Below are 23,815 nucleotides of genomic sequence, written 5' to 3'. Positions count from 1 at the left end.
CACCATAGCTCACGGCAATGCCGGATCCTTAACCCACTGAGCAAGGCCAGGGATTGAACCTGCAACTTCATGGTTGCTAGTTGGATTCGTTAACCACTGAGCCACGACGGGAATTCCAATCACAGTTCTTTTAAAGAAAAATGTAGGAGTGAAAGTTATCCAGGTTTATAAATGGTTTAAAAGAGTAATATCTCTTTTATTAATGTGTATAGGGTTTAAAAGAACTATAATGAAAAATGTTAAATACATGAATATTACTTTATATAGCATTTTTAATCAGTGAAAGAAATCTTCTCTTGTTTCTTGCTATTTTCTTATTTATATTCAAATTAATGCAGAAACAACAGTCATCATCTCAGTGGTTATAAGGAGCTATATCATAAAGATTTCACATAGAAAATTTTATTCTCTAATAGAAAAAAGAGAAATAATGGAAAAATTTTAATATTTAAAATAGCTACAAGATAAATTGCCCACTCTGATATCTTTGAGTCCCTCCTGTCTTTTTGAATATTCAGTTCTAGTAAATATCACAGCCAAAGAGTTCCAGGCGAAGTGCAATACTTTGATTCCACATTTTAGGAATGATGCGTATAAACCTGGAAATGATTGGTGGGTTGAAAAAGTTCTTCACATGTCCTTTGATATTATTATTTCCTTCAAAAATCTGAAAACGAAATATGAGAAAATCTTTAATGATGGTATAATGGATATAAAGATCTTATACCTGAAACTAACATAATATTGTATATGAACTATATTTTAAAGAAATAACTTATAGATAATTTTTTATCCTTTTAGTTCAAACCATGGGCATCAGTGAACACATGCAATTATTACAAGGATGATCCTCTATTAGTTATGAAATCACACTCCAGACATACCTCTTTGAGGATATCCCCTTACCCGTGATCTGAATTGAAACAGGGAAAAACAAAGAAATCTGCTATGGTTCTGTGAGGCAGCTGCAAAACAATTCCTGCCTTTAGCCCCTTTGTAGCTTTGTGACTTTGAGCAAATTTCTTACAGTCTCTGATTCTTCATTTCCTCATTGGCAAAATGGGGATAATAAATTTTACCATGTAGAAGTTATTGTAAAGATTTTAAAGAGTAGGCAAACATATGACAGGTGTTTAGTAAGTGCCAGATAATGGTCACCAATAAATGGTTAGCTATTACTATCATTTAAAATAAAATGCAATCATACATTTTTATTTTTCTTATTTTTCTTAAACCCTTTGTGCTGAAAAACTGCACTCTGAATACCTTATCTGGATAAAGATTACTTCTTCTTCTTTTTTTTTTTTTTGCTATTTATTCTTGTTTTCTTTTTTTAAATTTTATTTTATTTTTTAAATTATTTCCCCAATACAGTGTTTTTTCTGCTGTACAGCATGGTGACCCAGCTATACAACATGTACACATTCTATTTTCTCACATTATCATGCTCCATCATAAATGACTAGACATAGTTCCCATTGCTACACAGCAGGATCTCATTGCTAATCCATTCCAAAGGAAATAGTTTGCATCTATTAACATGCATTTTTATTTATCCTTTTTTGTCATATGCCCTATTTCCTCAACCAAACTGTGTTTTAGGCCTTTTTTTTTTTTTTGGTCATCCCCAGCAAGTTCCATAAGATTTACATGCATTAAAAAACTAAGTTACTATGTGTTTATAAAAATGATGTTTACACTGCTCTGAGAACATCTTGATACAGTGAGAAATAAACCAAAACCCAAAGAAACAAATAAACCACCCAGGGGTTTAAAGAGAGGTTCAAATTCACTAACTGAGATCAGCGCTGAGCCCATGATGAGCATTAAGTAAATGTCCATACTCTTCTTCTGTGTTGCCCCTCCTAAGGGTTTCAGCCCAATTCCCTTTCCTAGAATATCAGGTTCATCTCCTTAACTTTGCCTCTGATAGAAGTTTAAAACCATAAGTAGGAATTTAGGAGTACAATAGATTAGTTCATCTTGCAGGAAATTAGTCCCCTCATCAGGAAGGCTAACAATTGTTTTTTGCTTAGTAACCATACGACACAGAAAAGTATATATTATGGCAACAAGTGTTTGATTAGCCATGAATAATAAGTATACCCAAGCTAATGCTAGTATGATAGGTTTTCTAGATTGCTCTTATAGATAGTGTGTTTGTGTCCTTCAAAAATTCATATGTTGAGGAGTTCCTGTTGTGGTTCAGCGGTTAACAAAGCCGACTAGAAACGATGAGGTTGCGGGTTTGATCCCTGGCCTTGCTCAGTGGGTTAAGGATCTGGCATTGCCATGAGCTGTGGTGTAGACTGCAGATGTGGCTCGGATCCTGTGTTGCTGTGGCTCTGGTGTAGGCTGGTGGCTACAGCTCCTATTGGACCCCTAGCCTGGGAACTTCCATATGCTGCGGTAGCAGCCCAAGAAATGGCAAAAAGACAAAAAAAAAAAAAAAAAATTCATATGTTGAAAGCCTAATCCCCAGTGGAATGGTATTAGAAGGTGGGGCCTTTGGGAGGTGATTAGGACTAGGATGGGGGTAGAGCCCTCATGACATCTCTCTGTGTGCATACACCAAGGAAGGCCATATGAAGGCACAACCAGGAAGACTACCTTCACCAAAAATTTGACCATGTAGACACTCTGATCTAGGATTCCAGCCTCCAGAACTGTGAGAAATAAATGTTTTTCACCTAGTCTATGTTAATTTGTTACACAGCTCAAGCAATCAGGGACAACCCTTTTGCCATCTTTCCCAACCAGAGCTAATTAAGTTTCACACTATCCCCTGTTGTTTTGTCCTCATTATTTTATATGTGGCTCAGTCAAAACAGGAAGGTAGTGTGCAGTCCCTGTCCCAAGACCAAGTACCCTACAGAGAGGGGACTTGGAAGGCTTAAAGAGTAATGCATGTCAGTGCATATTTATCAAATGCAGAGAGATTTTGCAAGCTAAGGTCCTGTTCTCATAGCAGTTTTCAGACTGTTTTCTTTTGGCCAAGACACCACCCGTACCTTGTCTACCATCGAGGATTTCTCCCTGTAAGACTTCCATTCGACTCCTCGGTCACTATACTGGATGGTGTACCTCTTCACGTACATTTCAGAGGACAGGGACTTGCAACCCTGGGTTGTAATTGCAGTTATCTTCTTGATTTTGAGCAGATCAATCTGTAACCACTGATTGTTGTTGTTTGCCTATGAAAATGAAAAGATCAATGACCAAGACAGATGTTGAAACCTTTGCTTTTTTAGAGTAAGGTACCTAAAAATGCACTGAGCTCAGAAGATTTCTGTCTCATCCTTGAGGATTCCCCTTCTCCTAGAAGTCTTCCCTGTTCCTGCTTATTTATTGTCAGTGCATATATAAACTCTTGGAATATTTCACACATTTAGCTATTTGTTTCCTCACTCTTCGAGGGCAGGGACTTACCACAATGTAAGGCACACAGATGCTGCTCAACAACTAGTCACTGAATGTACAAATAAATGAATTTTATTTGACAAAATATTAAATCCCTAAATTATCAGTCAATGATCTTCACTTAAGCAAGCTTGTTTAAATATAATGATGATATTGCTGAAGAATTATCTGGGAAAGAATCAGATAGTGTGTGCTGTCTATTCAACTTATTTTAGAAAAGCCCCATTTATCTTTTCATTGCTAATGTCAAATAGGAGAAGTATTCCAATTTCTTCTTTTCTGACATTTCAAATAAATGTAGTATTTTGAGACCTAATAAAGCTATTTCCAGGGTTGGATATAGCACAGTAACTGTGCTGTCTCTGGCCTAACAAAATGCCTGATGAAAGGCCTAATCACATGTTTGGTGATATGCACTTGGAAAAAGAGGATCAGAAAGACAAATTGAGTTTTGGAGCAATTTGAGATGGTACTTTCATCTTTGAGAGATTTATCATGGCCCGCTGTCTCATTCAGTTCTGTATGAAATAATGAATATTGGTCTGTTTTCTCAACATCACTCATTTGTGCATGTCTGTGTATACATGTATACATATATGTATGTCTATGTATGCAGTCATATGTTATTATATTTTTAAAGCAAATTAATTGAAGTAAAATGACTATTAGATAACTCCGGTTAATTTTGTAATAACCTCTAGTGGCATCTGGTGGTGTTTTAGTGTGTTTTCAAATCAAGGTTGTATGAGTGATACAGAATATATATAGATAGCTAGAGGATTTTTATAAGCATAAAAGAGGTAGAGACACTTCAGTCTGCATGCATACCTGCATATGTCTGGCTGAGATTTTTTAGCATCTCTAAAGAAACCCAATAAAAGATATTTCATACTAATTCAAGGTTAAGCAAAACAGTCTGACTTAAAATTCCAGACTTAAAATGACAGCATTAAGACTTAAAATTAGCCCTTTATCTTTAGAGCCTTTATTATATCACAAAGACTAAGAACAAATTATATAGAAAGAAATATTTTTAAAATAAAATTGATGGGGCCATTTGTGAAAGAATTGGTTAATATCATCTCTCTCTCTTTAACTTTTTATTTATATTATATTTTTATTTATTTATATTATATTTATATTATAGAAATTAAATAAACATAATGTTAAACAACATTATTACTTTTATTACTTTCACTTCTGTGCCTCTAAGTTTTCCCCTTTACAAAACTGCAAATAAGGTGTTTGGTTTGCTTCAAATGGTGCAAGAAGTGCTGGTCTCTTTATCAGGAGAATGGCATTCCTGATTCTGCCACCAGGCTAAGCTAAGCTTATTTAATTTCCTTTGTGTTTGGCCTTAAAAGGAAAATCTGGACAAGATTCTTTGTGAAACTCCTTTCTTTCTAACATTCTCTGATTCCGTGATAGTCTAGAAATGAGTGTCAAGGTACAAATATTGGCTCCCGAAATTAACTCTATGGGCCCTGATCTCCTCTGTTTACTCCACTTGCACCACACAATTCCCTTCCCTTTCTGGTGGTCTAATTTAAAATTAGCACATGGAATTCTATACAGAGTCCAAGGAATGGGAGTGTAGGTGTCTTAAGGGAGGGAATTAGGAGGGTAGAAAATAGGGAACTTGGATTAAGTTGATTGACAGGACTGTTCTGATTTCTGACGCTGTTCTGACTTTCCAGGTCAGTTGAAGAATGAAATAAATATGAGTCAATTATTAATAATTACCCTAGAACTAAGTTACCTGGATTTCTCAATAAACTGATATCAAGGGCAATGTAACTCTCCATGAGATATTTGTTCAGATTTATAAACCTGGTTTTGCAGCATTTTATCATGCCACCAACTCTAAAGGAATATCATAAAGTTCTCAAAAAATGGGAATAAAAAATTTTAAATGACACTCTTAAGAAAATGAAACATATTACTAAATTGTGAGGGAAACAAAAAGAATAGAAGATGTTGCAAATCTAAATTATTTATCCCTAATGATACTTGTTTCAATCAGGAGTTGGCAAACTACAGCCCAATGCCAAAATTGGCCAAATGCCTATTTTTATAAATAAGATTTTTATAAATAAGATTATAATGAATGAGCCATGCTCATTCATTTACATATTGTTGGTGGCTGCTCTCTTCTACAATGGCGGAGTTGAACAGTTGAGAATTGATGAAAAATGTATGGCTCAAAAAGCTTAAAAATTATCTGGCCCTTTGTAGAAAAAATTTGCCTACTCTTAATCTAAATAAAGACTAGACCAAGAACCACAGAAATGATAAATAACTTCTAAGACAAAGTTCAAGCTAAGGCTATCAAAGTGACACACATCCTAGTTCTCAGATCTAGGATCATAATCTGCAGAAACAGGATATGACACTCTGGCTTCCCAGACTGTCCATGTTCCCTGTAGCGAGAGCCTATGCTTTTTTCTGAAAGGCTGAGAGCTCCATTCACAGGAGACATTTCACCTTGGCTTGCCAGGCATTCACACGGCCCTGGGCATTGAGACGGGCACGGAAGGGTTCCCAGTAATCTCCCCACCAAGATTTTTTAAATGAGGAAGCTGTGATTTGCTCGTTTTTGATATTTCCACTTTCCATACCCAGCGGTGTGGAGCATCCTGTCAGGAGACAATAATGTGATTAATTACACACTACTGATATTCCTTGCATAGCCCTTTATACTTCAGAGGAGACAAGACATAATTTGAATGCTAAGTAACAACAAAAACAACCATCACAGCAATGACCACTTATTGTCCAAGTGCTAAACCCTGTTTTCAGGCTTTACAGGTATTCCTTAATGCTCTCAAATATCTCCAAATGAGAAAACAAAAGCACAACAAGAAAAAGTAACTTGCCTAAAATAACACCATTGGAAGAATCAGAAATTAGATTTGAGCCCAGGCAGTCTGACATTAAATACCATGTCCTAAACATCTAAATGCATTTACCTCCTTTTAGACCAAATGTTCCATGATATTGTCTGTTTTTGGGGCAGACAATACTCCTAAACTATCTATGTACATAAAAACACACTCTCTTTCTTCTAACAAAAGCTACAAAGAAGAGGTTATAGTGGACCTCATTAGTCACATTTAATGTTTTATTTTCAACCTTTTGAGGACGATTCATGTTATATAGTCTTTAAAATTTTGCCAAGGCACGAATTTAAATACCACAGGCAGCAAGTGACCTGTGAGTGTAAGAAACATATCTAGTGACAGAATCCAGCTGACGGCCCACTATCATCATCTCTGTGACACTTTGTCTTTGCTAGTAAATCATATAGGAATTCTCTTGAAGTGACACCTTACTTTCTCCATTAAAAAAAAAAAGTTTAAAAAAGAAAGGCTACTGCTAAGACTAATTATATAAATATCAGGAAAGTGAAGTGTTTTTATTTTATTTTATTTTATTTTTTTGGTCTTTCTGTCATTTTAGGGCCTCACCCATGGCATATGGAGGTTCCCAAGCTAGGGGTGCAATAGGAGCTGTAGCCACCGGCCTACACCACAGCCCCAGCAGCCCTGGATCCGAGCCATATCTGTGACCTACACTACTGCTTGCGGCAATGCCAGATCCTTAACCCACTGAGCAAGGCCAGGGATTGAACCCACGTCTTCATGGATGCTAGTCGGATTCATTAACTGCTGAGCCACAATGGGAACACATTTTTTTTTTTAAGAACGTGAAGAAATTTTTAAAAATAACCCTCTTGTATGGAAAATAGAGGTTTTAAATAGACTAATATTGTTGAATGTCATATTTTAGGGTATCTGGATATTGTGATCTGAACATATTACATATACATCATAACCATATGGAAAGAAAAAAAACAATATTTAAGGAGAAATCTCAAAGAGATTCCCTGCCTGTGAAAAAATGTGCATTTTATGTGGGAGATGTTATATACCGTGGCTATCAGGTTACTGGCAAGATGCCCAAATCCATATCCCTCACAATTATCGAGTTTAGTGTACTATTATCTGCTTTGATAAGAAACTGATTCCAAGGTTCAGCTACTTCCTCCACTATGGCTATTCCTCTCTATCCTGAAAGAAGTCACTGTAGCTCCCAACGGATGTGCCACAGCAAGTTTCAGCTGTGCCTATATATTGATCTCCCTCCTCTCTCAACCCTGAGCAGCTGGATGATGCCTGGATCAGGCAAGTCCACGGTCAACTGCTTCATTCTTTTACCCCAGACTGCTAGACAAGTATTATTTTCTATACATGCTTTGAAATAAAAAACACTGGAAAGCACCACTTTAAGTGTCAGACAAGGGGAGTTCCCGTCATGGCGCAATGGTTAACGAATCCGACTGGGAACCATGAGGTTGCGGGTTTGATCTCTGGCCTTGCTCAAGTGGGTTAAGGATCTGGCGTTGCCGTGAGCTCTGGTGTAGGTTGCAGACATGGCTTGGATCCCACGTTACTGTGGCTATGGTATAGGCAAGTAGCTACAGCTCTGATTAGACCCCTAGCCTGGGAACCTCCATACGCCATGGGAGCGGCCCTAGAAAAGGCAAAAAGACAAAAAAAAAAAAAAAAAAAAAAAAAAAAGTCAGACAAGTTCCCACTGTGGCTCAGCGGTAAATGAACCCAACTAGTAACCATGAGGGTGAGAGTTTAATTCCTGGCGTGGACAGTGGGTTAAGGATCCTTCATTGCTGTGGCTGTGTGACCCCTAGCCTGGGAGCTTCCATATGCCATACATGTGACCCTAAAAAAAGAAAAAGTCTAAATTTTGGAATTCCTGCTGTGGCTCAGTGGTAATGAACCCCACTAATAACCATGAGGATGTGGGTTCTATCCCTGGCCTCACTCAGTGCATTACGTTTCTGGTGTCGCTGTGAGCTGTGGTGTAGACAGGGCTCGCAGACATGGCTCAGATTATGTGTTGCTGTGGCTGTGGTGCAGCCCGGAAACTGCAGCTCTAATTCAACCCCTAGCCTGGGAACTTCCATGTGCCAAATGCTTAGCCCTAAAAAGAAAATAAAAGTCAGATAAGAAGAATAGTTTAGAAGACTCTTAAACATCTTGTTATGTACACTATAATTTTATTATGGCCATTTATGATTACCTTGATTTATTTATACCATGGGTCACATTATATCCCCTGAAAAACAGAATCTTACATAGAAAAGGTTTGGGTACCTACAAAGAGTGTGAAACAGAATACAGAGTACAATCAAAGTTTCAGGGAGGTGGAAAGCAGATTTATGTTTCAAAAACATTCACTGAACAGCTAATATATGCCAGTGATGTCACTAGATACTTTTATTACATTATAGTCTGAATGACCTGGCTGGAAGACTTGAGAAGAGTCAGACTAGCTTGAATCTCTGATAATTTGAAAATGGGCTGCTGGAGGTCATTCTAAGTTAGAGCCCTTCCTTGGATGGTCAGGGCAGTGTCCACGAAATCCAGGTACCATTCAGAGAGATGGTGCCTGCCCTCTGGCTACTAGAACCAGTCTCAGACTAGATCACAAAGAGAATTTACCTGAGTGGAACCTCTGTGTCACAAAGGTTTTTTTAAGGAGCCTAAGTGATTGAAGAGAACTAAAAATTCTACCCATTCTCCCATACCTCCCAAATCTTGATTTTCTGAGCGGTGGTGAGAAAAAAGTACATCTGTGTTTCTTACCGTTAACCTCACAACCTTGCAGCTCCAATCGAAGGGCAGGTTTGTTATAGGATTCAGTTGGAGAGATCCTAATGTATCTAGCCACAACAGGTGGATCAAACTGATTCTCTGTTATTGTAGAGGCATCTGAATTGCCATTAAAATACTAGAGGAAAAGAGACAATTTTAGTTATGTAAACCTTTTCTATATGGTTTTAAGGTTTTCTATAAGACTTTAGTTATGTAAACCTTTTCTATAAAGTGATTTTATAATACAATTTGGGTCCAATTTAATATTGTAATATTAAGTTTTCATGTAGCCTGAACCAAATCAATGTGGTCTTATAAGATAATTGGGGATACTTCCACTTCAGGAAAATGGTATAGATGTGGTATTTCTCTTGATGAGTACAACTGAAAACAAAAAGACTCTGAAAGGTGGGGTAGAGAAGGCAGACTGTCCAGGGTTCTCAGGACCCAAGGAACAACACAGTGGTGAGTCCCCTGTGTTTTCTTTTTACCTCATATACTGATTTAGAAGTGAAGAAGCCAGGATCCAGGAATCACAAATAAGAACAGACCAAAAAAAAAAAAAAAAAAAAAGCCCCAGCAAAAAACTTTTTTTTCTTTAGCTTCAGGACCAGGAAAGGGCTGTCTAATAAGACAGAAAACTTTAAGACAACAATTGTTCTACTTCAAGCCAAACACCATAAAAAACCTGTGGGCCCCCACTCCTACCCATAGTGGCAAAGGCCAAATGGGAGCATAGATTTCCATGCAACTGTTATGAGGCACCCCAGCACCCTCACTGGGGTTGTGTCAGAGAAGGCCAAATAGAGACCCAGGATTTTTCATTCCTTCAAGCTCCTAATAAGGCTCCCTCTCCCCACCGTGTCAGTGGAGTTCCCATCCTTACCCAGCAGCAGAGAGGAGCGGTCCCAGCTCAGGTGTCACCCACGGAGGCTAAGTGGGGAATGGACTTTGACCTCTACCTGGCAGTTAATTTTACTTTTTATTTTTGTCTTCCATGGCATATGGAAGTTCCCAGGCTAGGGGTCAAATTGGAGCTGCAGCTGCCGACCTAGGCCACAGCCACAGCAACATTGGACCTCAGCCATGTTTGTGACCTACACCACAGCTCACAGCAATGCTGGTTCCTTAACACCACTGAGTGAGGCTAGGGATCGAACCCACATCCTCATGGATATAGTCGGGTTCATTACTGCTGAGCCACGATGGGAACTCCTCTACCTGGCAGTTAAGAGACTGTTCCCCCTCCCTTTTCCCTGCCAGAACAGTGTCTAAAAGAGCCAACTAAAACAAAAGATAAGAGCAGAAATCAGTAAGATTGAAAACAGAAAAGCAATAGATAAGAGCAGTGAAACAAGGAGCCAGTTATTTGAAAAGATAAGAAAAAATTGGCAAATCTCTAGCAAGACTGATGAAGCAAAAAGAGAAGAGATGCAAATTACCAATATCATAAATGAAATAGGGAATATTGCTATAGACCCTGCAGATATCAGAAAGATAATAAGGGAATAAATACTACAAATAAGCCTATACACATGACTTTAACAACTCAGAGGGAGCAGATCAATTTACTGAAAAACCGAATATATCCCAATTCATCCAACATGAAATAGATAATCTGAATAGCTTGTAACTATTAAAGAAATGGAATATAGAGTGGATAAACAACAGGGTCCTACTGTACAGCACAGGGAACCCAATTTAATATCCTGTAATAAACCATAATGAAAAAGAATATATATATATGTATATATATATATATTCTTCAAACAGAGTCACTTTGCTGTACAGCAGAAATTAACAGAACATTGTAAATCAACTATATCTCAATAAAATTTAAAAAAAAGAAATCGAGTTTGTAATTTTAAAATTCCCAGAAAAGAAATATCTAGGTTCACATAATTTTGCTGGTGAATTATACCAAATGTTTAAAAATCTAACACCAATACTAGATAATATCATCCAGAAAATAAAATAGGAGAGCACACTACTTAATTTATTTTATGAAGCTAGTATATTTGATATTAAAACAAAAAGACAGTATAAACAAAACTACACACATCTATCTCTCATGAACATAGATATAAAAATCTTTAAGCCATGAACTTTACCTGTAATCTGTGTACTCTCTCCAATACTGATTGGTAAGAGCCATGATTTAAAATTTTCATGATCTGTTCTAAGGTATAGTGCAAATAAATTATTATTAGAAAGAACTAAATGGGAGTTCCCACTGTGGTGCAGTGGGTTAAGGATCCAGCATTGCTGCAGCAGTGGCATAGATCCCCACTGTGGCTCAGATTCCATTCCTGGCCCAGGAACTTCCACATGCCTCAGGTTTGGACAAAAAAAAAAAAAAAAAAAAGGAAAGAGCTGAATGATAATATAGAAAATAGTAAGTAGTAAATGATTTATAGAAAAAATGAAACTGATTCAAGGTTATCAGTATAGTAATGTGGACTGACTCCTTGCATTCAGATAGCTTTCTTTGGAGAGGGGGACAAGAGAGGAGGGGAAGAATTAGGGTCTTTGGGAATAACCATGCCTGAGCCCCTGGGAGATCTAGCAGGGCAGGAAAAAAAAAAAAAAAAATCTGAGAATTACACTGCCTCAGAGCATTGCTGGTATTAACACTACTAATTCCTTCAGTTACACTGAAATAAAGAACAAAATGCACTGTAAAAGTTAGTAAAATAAAAACTCTTGGTGGCCAATTTTTAGCCTGAGCTCCTTTAGGCACAAGACCAGACATTCTACTCTGTTGTACACCATCTGCCAATCTGAGAAGTCTGGGTATTTAGTTTGATGATAAAGAGACTTTTTTTTCAAGTTTTACATAGTTTGGAAATTTCAGAAGTCAGGCTTATCCCTTTAATTTGTAATACATAGACGTATCATTTTACCACTTTCCTCCATAAGGCACTAATCCATTCATGTGTACAACACCCAGAAAGATGTTTTTTTAAAGACACTGTCATAGTAACCCTAGGCTGAGGAAGAAACAGTGGTGTACACAGACCATCACGTTCTTTGTGCTGTTCCCTTTGAAGATCCGCCAGTTTCTCTGGTCAGAGCTGTAAGCCACATTGAACTCAGTGGTGTAGTAGGACTTCAGGTAATATTTGGCACCTTGGGTCTGGATCCCTGTGAATACGACTTCCCTTTGCATGTCTACCTGCAATAGAGCAAAGCCATTAAACAGAACCATCCTTGTCAACAAGTCACATGGGGCCTTAATTCATTGCACAACTAACTGCTTTTAGAACAAAAGAACCAATACCTTGCAAACTAACAAAATGTTTAGGTGCAGTCCATATTTGAGCAGAGTACCTGAACTTGAATCTAAACTCAACCACTAATTAGTCGTGTGTGACATTGGGAAGTTAGTTAATATCTCTGTGTCTTAGGGGTTTTTTTTACCTGTAAAATAGAATATTGCTGGAACTAACCTCATAGGGCTCATTTTGAGTATGTAAAGTACTTAGAATGGTGCCTAGCACCTAGTAATTGTTATTTCCCTCAACAACATTGCAAAAACAGCAAGAAGAAATTACTAAATCACTGTCATTTTTATTAGTACAATATCAATAAATATTATCGGGTTAATAAGACATACCTGAATCCAAGGTTTAGAGTTAGATTCTCCTGAAAATTTATCTGTAATCCAAGCATTATATGATCCACCATTGTTTAATCTTGCTAATTTTGGTTGCCAATGTCCTAAAACAAAAGAAAGGAAAAAACTTATTCTGAATTGGGAAGAAAATAGTTTGCAATTTCTCAAGGAAGTTTAGTCCCAGTGGAAAACCAGATTCCTAGAGGAAGCTCTGCTATAGTTAGGAGATCAGGGGATTGACACAGGCCTCAGCCACTAAGTCAGTCCCCAAGGATGAATTCTTGATTTCAGGCCTGTGCTTGGACAGCTGTTAACCATCACCCACCCCCTTTCTTGCATACAAGTCATATTTATCTTTTCTCAGTTATGCTGATATTGTTTCTGCTGAGTGTGCCTGACTAATAGGAAGACATGGAAGGGATTTACAGGAGCCTCATGTTCCCTTACAACTGACCTCTTGATTTTGGGAAAAGTTTGAGAGAGAGAGAGGACATTTAGGAGGACTTCCAGACATACTGTGGGTGAACAAAAAAGTTTCTTGAAGAGAAGAACAGTTGTTGACACAGCAAAGGTCCTTACTAATGGGCACTGTAATACCTGGCCAAGAAGACCCTGTGAATCTGGCTAGAATTTTACATGGCTCAGTCCCGCTGGTATTTCACGTTCTAGGAAAGCATAATGAATAATTTCTGCTTAGAACATACATATGACAAAGTAAAAGCTCCATGGCTAGAGATTATACTTTAGATGGGTCAGTAATTAGATATTTTCTAATTTAATTAATTTTTTGCGAAGAATCGCAGCCATTTATTTAGCTCATATTTCTACAATTTGGGTATTAGGGTTGGGTTCAGCTGGTGGTCCTCTGGTTTCGGTTAGGCTTGGTTGATCTTGACTGAAGCTTACTCAAACGTCTGTATTTATTAACCTGCTCAGTAAGAAGCTTAGGATCCCTTGTTTCTTTTCCATATGACTTATCCTCTAGCCAGCTAGCTTGGGCTTGTTCATATGATAGTCAGGGTTCCAATGCATAAGTACTATTCATGCCTTTGAGTGAGTTACGCTTGAGACAGTTCCACTGGTCAACCCAGATTCATGCGGGAGGAAAACAGAGTCTGTGGGAAGGACCTGTAAAGTCACCAGATAAGTACCCCAAATGAAGCTGCTTTAGTATGTTGTGGTAGAGAAAAGCCTAGAGAGGAACAGTGACCAATAGATTCAATAGGCTGTTTGTCATGTGTGGTTTTGCAGGCTGTATACTGCCCAAATGTAGGAGGTGACTTCCACAGGTTATAACACTACTACTTACCCCAAAACTCAGAAGCCTTGATCTGTGAATCAGCTATGAGACCAGTGCTTAGTCCCATTGGCATCTTACATTCTACAAAAAATAGAAAAGTGAATAACTTTTTCTTAGAAAGAAAATGTAACAAAGTAAAATCTCCATAGCTATAATTATACCTCTGGTGGGTCAGTAATTAGTTATTTTCACCTACCTGTGTGGCACTGACTTAAATACATCAGATCATAAAATAGTAAATGAACTAGCAGGACTGGTATTTTAATAAAAATTAAAATTAGTGGCACCCTAGTGGAAAACAACTTATCTGAAATGCAGTTAGTTTTTAAATTGATTTACATCTGTTTGTATCTTTTTTTTTTTAGGGCCGCACCCAGGGCATATAGAGTTTCCCAAACTAGGGGTCAAATAGGAGCTATAGCCTCTGGCCTACACCACAGCCACAGCAACACCAGATCTGAGCCACATCTGCAACCTACACCATACCTCACAGCAAATGTCAGATCCTTAACCCACTGAGCGAGGCCAGGGATCAAACCTGCATCCTCACAGATACTAGTCAGATTCGTTCCCACTGAGCCATGATGGGAACTCCCAGTTTGTATCTTAATATAAGCCATTTAACAATATTAGGTACTATTCCTCCTAAGACTATGTTCTCAAAAGTTGACCTGAAAGTTTCGATGTTATTTATATTTGGATCACAGAAGAGAATACCAGCCACTGAGCTATCTGGATATTGAGCCAGTGCTTGGTATTCAACAAGTGTTTAAATGCTGGCTAATTGGCTGGCTGGCTGGACAGAGGGATGGACAAATGTAAATTGTCCATACCTCAAATATCAAGATGCCAAGTTCAGTGACGATCTTGGTCATAGTTGAATTTCTGGTATCTTTCCCCTCCCTTACTCCATGAATCTGAGGTTTCTTACATGCACTTCCCCATGGATCACAAATCATGAAAGAGGATGCATGATTGGCTCCCCAATTGAGAGAAATGCCTCTGGTTTAAACCATGGGTTTAAGATTCCTAGATGACTGATGTCTGCAGTACAGTCAGATCATAGGTCAGAAAGAAAATCATTGTTGCTATAGATTATTGCCTCCATCATGTCAGTGTGCTCAGAAGTTGAATATTTTCAATGGAGAAATTGGTAATCTTCTAGTAACAGGCATTCTCCTGCTAAAAATATCATGTGATTCTTGGATGATACCTCTGTCTATGATGAGAAATGGTGTTTGCATCCCTGCTCTCTGGTTTTCTCCGACTTCTGTGTCTAGGAGCCACCAGCCAGCTTTTGATGTCTTCATTTCAAGAGTTTTAAATGATCCTAAAATAGAGAGTGAAAGACAACATTACATACCCAAAGATTAACAGGTTAGCATTGGTTGACAGTTACCAAAGAATCCTAAAATTCCTGAATCACAGGTGGCTTTAGAATATAACTTGAGTTATCTATTTCTCTTTAGGCAGGACCACAGGTGTAACAAAGAGATCAAAACAAAACAGTATACATGTAAGTGTGTGTACCCATGTCACACACACACACACACATTTACTAAAAATAAATCCCCCAGGACTTAAAAAAGCCCCAACACCCCTTACCAGAAACTTTCAATTATCTAAATATAATGTTACACATTAACCCAAACATAATACAGCTTCATAGTCATAGCATCAATGTAACCTTGAATGACCCACCATAGAGCCTTAAAAATACTATGTTTCCTTTCTCACTTGCTTTTTAATATAAGAAAATTAAAATAAAACATCCTTCTCCCACATTTCAAATTTTCTATAAAGTTTATGTATTTGGATAGAGATGTACATAAATCCTTTCAGAAAAATCACTGAATGAGATTTCTGAAACCTCTGATTATCCATTCTGGTATTTAATATTGCCTCCTGCCAGTTAATACTTAAATTCTGCTGACTATAATTTGTGACCATTTCCTAGATTGTGAATAAAAATTAATAGCTGATGGTCATCCTCCTCAAACACACTAAAAAGATCTCCAGCTTTCTACTCTCTGAAAGAAATTAGGTATGGTAATAGATACAACTATTGCATTTGGAATGGATAAGCAACGAGATCCTGCTGTATAGTACTGGGAACTACATCTAGTCATTGTGATGGAGGATAATGTGAGAAAAAGAATGTGTGTGTGTGTGTGTGTGTGAGAGAGAGAGAGAGACTGGGTCACTTTGCTGTACAGTAGAAAACTGACAGAACACTGTAAACCAACTATAATGGAAAAAAATAAAAATCATTTAAAAAAAGAAGATTTAGATGGGCCAGCCAATTGCATTTTCTCACAGGCTCATGAAGAGTTGACTCATCTGGTAATGAGTGAACTTTGGTGAAAAGTTAGCAGTGAGTTTGACCTAATCCCCTCTGTCCCTGATTTTAAGAGTGGGTCTTCATAGCATTGTTAACGAGAAACTGGCATGCTTTGAATAAATGAGAACCTCTTTCCCCCCATCCTTAACCAAACCAGGCTCATGTGGATTTCTGTGCCTACATCTGAGGCAGACTCACACAGCCACTTCCCCACTCAAGGTCCTGTCAAGGGACTGTCTTGACCACTTTCTCAGACAGCATGTGTGGAAGGCAGGCTTCTTGTTAAACATGCAGATTCCTGGGGCCCTGCCAAAGTTCTACCAGATCAAAGTATCTGAGAGCAAAATCTCTCCTTAGCATCTGCATTTTAACTGACTTGGTAGGTTTTTATTATGCCCATTACAGTCTATGAGTACACCCCTACTCAAGTACCTACAACACACCTGCAAACAATTCACTGGCACATAAAAATCCTTTTTGATGATTATAGTTTGTTTAAACCTTATCCTTATTTTGCATATGAAAAGCTCTAAAGACCTTTGTTATTCTTTAGCTTTTATAATCATTAAAAATACCTTTTCCCCTCCAAACGATCTCATGACTCAGTTTAAGACTCCTAGAGTCACTTGCCTGAAGATATCAGAATGCTAGAGCAAGGAGTAGAATTCAAGAGCCCTCAAACCCTGGCAAGTTTCTCATCTCTGTCTGACAGAAAGCATTCACTGCCTGAGCCTTGTGGGATTCATTTTGTAATCTGCTTAAGATTTCACCTGTGTGCCACATAATGGCTTGGAAGAAACTGCATTGGACACAGCATCGCTTAGAACCAAATTGGGCTTCCCATTTAGTCTGTGTGGTGCTGTAAACAGTGCAGACATCAGGTGACTCTTCTGAACTCTGTGTGCAGTTTTAGAACATGACTTGGCCCAGGTGCTCTGCCAGAACCCACCCTTTGACCCCTCTGGAAGGAGTTGCTCAAGGAGAGAATGGGGGAGAGTTACAGATGCCAAGATTGTCTGCTCCTGCCATTTTGTATCAGGGACCTCTTTTCACTGCTGAGATCTTTACCAGGCAGAAGGGGCCAGACCCCTAACTGGTGCTGTTGAGTGCCATTTTCCAGCAAGGTCTGGCCATGAAAGTGAACCACATGAATGTCTCGGGAGCCGCCTAAGTTCAGCAAGTGCAACCTCACCCACTCTTGCTCATACATCCTCAGGCCAGGCAAGTTGTAGATCATTCCATTAATAGCTGAAAAGACAGAGTTGCAACTGATTAAAAATCTGTGTACACCAGGAGAGAGGCTGGTAAGGGAATATGAGGCTTCCCACTCACCACCTATCTTCTTTATTACCCTGCCTGCCCAGGCCTAGTAAGGAGGAGGAGGGCATAGGTCATCTCATCATTCAGAAGCTAAAATAGAACCACTTCTCACACCAGCCTCTGGCAGAAGTGTGGGTGAGCCTCCTTTCCAAGCAGTTTATCATTCTTCCCCCAGATTTTATACTTCTGTGCTTTATGTATTTATTCATTATGTTTATGGTATGAATTTTTCTGGGCTACTAAAAGAGTAAAGTCTAATATGGGCAGATAAGTCAATTCTAGTATTTAGAGGAAAGAGGGTAAAGGGGGGATATGCAGCATCACCCTAAGGCCTCCTAAACTCAGAGATAGTTCCAGGCAAAATTAGGAAGTCAGACTGTCTTTGTTGTACCTATTGACCTTACAGATTCATGTTTATTCCCTCATTCGCATGCTAGCCCCTTTGCCCCCTTCCCAGCTTGGATGTCTAGGATTCTCAGATTTTATCCACTCTCCCCTTACTGAACTGTTTTTATTTGTTTGTTTGTTTGTTTGTTTGTTTTAATTTTTTTACAGCCACACTTATGGGAGTTCCCAGGCTAGAGGTTGAATCAGAGCTGCAGCTGCTGGCCTATGCCACAGCCACAGCAACACAGATCCAAGCCATGGCTACAGCCTATACCACAGCTCACCGCAATGCTGGATCCTTAACCCACTGAGGGAGGCCAGGGATCGAGCCCGCAGGATGGATACTAGTATCCCCTTATGGATACTAGTCAGGTTCATAACCCACTGAGGCACAACCAGGAACTCCTGAACTATGTTTTTTTTTAAGCACCTGATAAACTTTATCACCTTAAAAAAATAATGCATTCAAAATTGTACTGATAAAGCTTAGTGCTACCATGCAGTTAACTGGGATTGAAGTGAGGGAAGTTTTGGTGGTGTTTGTTATTGCTGTTTATTCTTCTAAAGTTTTGGGACCTGCAGTGGAATTTCAGGAACCAAGCAAGTGAATTTTTGGAGGGAGAAGAGTTGAGATAATTTTGGCACCCTTAAAATTATATCAGGTATGAGAGCACCTATTTACATACTTGCAACACCAGCCTCAACCCCTCATCTTAGTTTCTGTGTAAGAAACAGATCTCCTAAGAGTGAAAGGTATCTCCAGTGATTATTAGGTCAGCGTTGCTAAACTGTTACATCAGAACACAGAAGTGAAGACTCTCAAGGTAGCAGGTGCTCAGTAAGCATTTGATAAATTGAGCTGAGTGACAGAATTCATTCATTTGCTTACTAATCCAACACATATTGAATTTGTGCATACTGCAAAGCCTAGGCACAGGTGCTCTGCTTATCAAATACTCTTATAGACCATGAAAGATTGCCAAATTATAGAGATTTTGACAACAACACATTTAAAACTAAAACTATACTGGATGCATTTTACTCTTTCTTCGAAGAGTCCTGAAGCAGGGCCTCAAGGGTACTCAGCAAGTGAAAGCCATGGCCAAGAGACAGGCCTGTTTGATTCCACAGTCTATTATTTCCCACTAGAATGAGAGATTTTCAGAGGATGGGCATCTTGCTCCTGAGATCCAGTACCCTGGGCCGAAAGGCCTAGTGATGAGAGGAGAAGAGAAAAGAAAGTTCTGCTTGGAGTCTGTTGGTCAACTCTAGACTGTTTAATAGAATTTTTAACCTTGTGTGATAAGCAGAGTCCAGAGGGTTGGCTTTTGGGGCCAATTGTAAATTGTATTATTTGCCTTCTTTTGCACCAGAGGGTTTTACAGATGAGATTAGATTGTATTCCACACTTATAGAAGTTCAATGAGGAAAATAAAAAAGGGTAGTTTGAATGTGTAAATGGAGTGGGAGAGGGAGAATGGACTGACTTAGCCTCGATGACTTGATGACTTGATGGCGGGGAGGTGGCAGTGAATTGGACATTGTATATATTTTTTTATATTCCTTAAGCAATAGCAACTTTCTCCTTTCCTGTTATACTTAATGATTCACCCATCACCCAAAGCGCAAGTCCTTCCTGATCAGAAATCTCAGAGCAATCACCTCCATTCATCAAGCTCTGAAAATAGGGCTTACTCATCTTTATCTTTTTCTAAGCCCTAAGTCATTCTTTTGGTTGTTCAAATCCTCAATTCTGCCTTTCTCTAAAACTGTAATTTCATTGTCAATTTTCAGAAAAAATTCCTGAACGGACTTCGGAGTAGATCTGCTTTCCCCACTTTCCCTACCCAAATGCTCTCTCCACACTCTTCTCCCCTTCCCAGATACCCAGTTTCCCATACCATTTTGTTCTCATATGCTTTGGATGCCACCTGGGAACTGCTGGGAGCTACAACGATCACAGTCAACTTATTTTCAAAGTACATGTGGGTGATCACTTCTACATACGTAGCTGATACTTTAGAGATCAAGGAAGAGGTCTATTAACTGTTTAAATTGCTAGATAATGCTAATTCCTTTCCAATTTACATTACCAACTGAAGCACACTGGCTTTCCTGTTGGTTTGTTTGGGTTTGTTTTGCAGCAGCCTCTGTGTGCTATTTGTCAACTTCCCATCACCTGCCAACCTTCAGAGACATTTAAGGATCTGGTTTTAGTTAGACTGTCTGATCCCACAGAAGCATCTTATGCCTAGTCTTGAGAACACCTGTGGGCAGGAATCCCTGTCACCCCATGTGGTTTAGTTCAAAGATTAGATCAAAGTCAGAGGAAAATACCATGAAACTTATGGGAGTTTTTTACTTCTGATGATGTGAGTCTCCAAGACCTTGTGAACTTCTTTTCATAGTACCAACTCTTCTTTTCATCAAAGACCATAAAAAGTAGGACAAATTCTCTCATGTCCACAGGCATATTGTTCTCCTTATGCAGTGTTCCTTTTCGGCAGATCAGAAGGGGCCCTATCAGGCCCGAATGGATATCTTTTTCCTGGAAGACAGTAAGGGCAAATAGCAAATTTCCCTCAGGATTTTCTTTGCTCTTCTGACAATTACTGACTGTATAGAAAAGGAGACCTTCTTAGAGACTCTGAATTTGAAGCTTATAAATGAAGAGCTTAGTAAGCCTAGATTATTTATCACCTAATTCTGTAATGTTCATATTCTCTTCCTCTGATTAATCCTTTATCTCAACTTGGTAGTAATGATAGAGATGATAATAATAGTAGTGATACAATAATAAATACTATTTATTGTGTTAAATAGTTGCCTATAGTATCTTATTTAATTTTGACCACAACCCTACATGGTAAAAGTAAATTCATTTATTGAATGAAAATTACCAAGTGCCTACTATATATGCTATATACTGTTATCTCATTTTAAACTTTGGAAACCGAGGCTGAAAGAGGTCCACTAACTTTCTTAGGGCCACACAGTAACTGACAGGATAGGGATTGAAATCTAAATCTATGCTCTCTTTACCACACTTAAAATGAGGGAATCTTGACTTTGCAGTTCTTTTATTTAAAAAAAAAAAAAAAGAGCAGAACCAAGCTAATACTTGTTCAAAGAAATTGCAAATAAGCATCTTCCTTAGGTAGATAATCATTCTAACTGGGGCCAACTGTTTAAGTACCCTTACTCCTCTCCACTAAACAAATGCTTCTTACTGTCATCCAGCAATCTGTGGGGATTTGGTAGCTGTCAACTGTTGACCATAGTTCTTACATGTTCCTCTAGAAAGTAGGAGAGATATTTACTAAGAAATAGAGACTTGGGGTTCTCAGTTGGGGAGAGGGGAGGAAGTGGAATGGATAGGCATTTGGAGGGTTTTTTGGATGCAAACTGTTACTTGGAATGGATGGGCAGTGGGGCCCTACTGCACAGCACAGGGAAACGTGTGTGATTGGGTCACTTTGCTGTACAACAGAACCTGAAGAAACATTGTAAATCAACTATAATTTAACAATAATAACAATAATAGAGAGGAGTTCCCTTCATGGCTCAGTGGTTAACGAACCTGACTAGGATCCATGAGGACGCTGGTTCTATCCTTGGCCTTGCTCAATGGGCTAAGGATCAGGTATTGCCATGAGCTGTGGTGTAGGTCACAGACGCAGCTGGGATCCTGCATTGCTGTGGCTGTGGCATAGGCCGGCAGCTGTAGCTCTGATTCAACCTCTAGCCTGGGAACTGCCATATGCCACAGGTGCAGCCATCAAAAGCAATAATAATAATAATATTAAAGAAAAAAAGAAATTATGTAGACTCTTCCATTTGGTGGCCTCATGTTATAAGAGTAGGGGAATGACAAAAACTCTGGATGGCTATGCTTACCGGGTTCACTGCTGAATAGTAGGCCCATGCCCTACAGGCAGAGCCAGGACTCTCTGGCCCCGATCGCTCAGTGGCATGCCAGACATATGTATAACTGCTGTTTGGTTGAACAGCATTGTCTTCCTTAAACCATTCAGGAGAATCATCTTCGTAAGTCTTTCCCTCTGATGATTTTTCATAGGAAAGCCCATGGGCATGAAGAGAGTATGGTCTGGATGCTAAATTTTTAAAACGAACCTTAAAAAAAAAAAAAAAAGAATGATCCACAAATGTGTTTAAGGTTAACAAAAACCCAAGCCCCAAATGTCAGCATTATGGGCTAAAAGTGGAGGGCTATGAAATTCGACCTAAGGTATAATGAAGACTTACAACTGTGAATCAGCTTTGGTCTACCATTCTGTGAGGTAGGGCCCAAGTAGTTTACCCCAGAAGCACCAAAACAGGTTTGTTTTTAGGCTCAAAACAAAAGGATTGATACCATCTACAAAGGAAATGATAAATATAGGCACTACAGATTTGAAAATGATTGAGGCTTGGTTCTTACAATAAATGTTCAACCTACTGTGTAGACAAATGTGAATTCAAGTTAAAAATCTGGAGACAGAAGGTGTTTCAAACAAAATATGAATGGAATTAGGTGGGGATGTCTGGGAGGAGCAATTCAGTTGAATGTTTAGGAGAGGGTGGGGGAATTAAAAAAAAAAAGTTGCTTAGGAGAAATGGAATTGGCCCTTACAGACTACACAGGAGCTCAGTAGTGGCAGACATAAAATTGTATCATTTTTTTTTCCTTAAGAGTGTCAAATTACTTGTCAAGCAGTCTTTGAAAAGAAATGTAGTTACTAATTTTGGAAAATAAGTAAACTACCCACAGCTCTCTTGCCACTTTCATCTCTACAACCCTCTGGTGCTTATAGAAATTCTTCTGATGATCTTAGCAATGCTCAAAAGATGACTTACTTGGATAACATCATCTACCTCAGCTCTAATAATAGGACCAAGGATGCCAAGATGCTCTTCATACTCCCCACGAGGATCAAGTTTGGTAAAAGTGCTATCAAGGTACTTTCGAAAAACCACTTTCTTGTATATGGTGTGCTCTGGAACACCATCGATGTCTTCCCTGAAATGATGATAGTAGCATTTGTTTAAAGAGCAAATCAAAGACCAGTCAAAGAGTTTAGGAAATTATCTGTTTCTGAATATAGTATCTGGCATAGAGAAGGCTTTGAATAAGTATTTGATAAACAAATGAATTAAAATATAAATGACTAAAAACACAAGCCAGTAAATATCCTTCAATTTCCGGCTCACATTTCATTTTGAGGTTTGTATTCCTATGATCCTTTAGATTAGGTCAAATCTCTCTATATCATTCATTACATTTATAAAGTATTACTATAGTATATATAGTAAATCCCTATAGTATTCTTTTAATATTTCTATAGTAGATATAGTAAATTATATATCATTTATTTGTGATAAATATCTGACTAATATTATCTGTTAATATCTGACTTTACCATTAGGGCAGGAATTGTGCCTAGTTTACTTATAATTTTTATTTCCAGGGCCTATCAAGTTATCGGGAACATGGTAGGCATTCAATACATTTTTGTTTAATGTATTAATGAACAGCTATAATCATATGTTGACACAGCAGATTTTAATAGCAAAAGCAGACAAAGCCATGCAATGAGAGTGCCCGGACTTGGGGCAGGCAGATGATAATGGTCAGTTGATCTAGAGGGCCACCCTTATAAAGGCCACTGGATGAATGGGGGTGTTTTATACTCTGAAAGCTGCCACTCTTATCACATTTGTTTTTGCTAAATTGCATCATTCTTCATGTAGTTCAC

General features: G+C 38.5%; 1 protein-coding gene across 1 annotated transcript in view; it reads right to left on the bottom strand.

Moving 5' to 3' along the window:
• Positions 1-334: 334 nt before the first annotated feature.
• F5 (coagulation factor V) overlaps positions 335-23,815 on the bottom strand; it is an 81,329-nt gene continuing 57,848 nt past the window's right edge. Inside the window, 12 exon segments of the mRNA NM_214120.1 lie at positions 335-667; positions 3,012-3,194; positions 5,905-6,056; positions 9,087-9,231; positions 12,115-12,270; positions 12,712-12,815; positions 14,021-14,092; positions 15,225-15,341; positions 17,421-17,600; positions 20,397-20,607; positions 21,957-22,193; positions 22,917-23,079. Coding sequence (NP_999285.1) covers positions 521-667; positions 3,012-3,194; positions 5,905-6,056; positions 9,087-9,231; positions 12,115-12,270; positions 12,712-12,815; positions 14,021-14,092; positions 15,225-15,341; positions 17,421-17,600; positions 20,397-20,607; positions 21,957-22,193; positions 22,917-23,079 — 1,867 coding nt within the window. The 3' untranslated portion in view covers positions 335-520.

Source organism: Sus scrofa, chromosome 4 (assembly GCF_054392235.1).
Source record: "Sus scrofa isolate SSC_HxYL_T2T_F1_AM1 chromosome 4, Sscrofa_HxYL_maternal_Yorkshire_Landrace_v2.0, whole genome shotgun sequence".
Lineage (NCBI taxonomy): Eukaryota > Metazoa > Chordata > Mammalia > Artiodactyla > Suidae > Sus > Sus scrofa.
The sequence above is the reverse complement of the archived record's forward strand: the minus strand, read 5'-3'. Positions and strand labels throughout refer to the sequence as shown.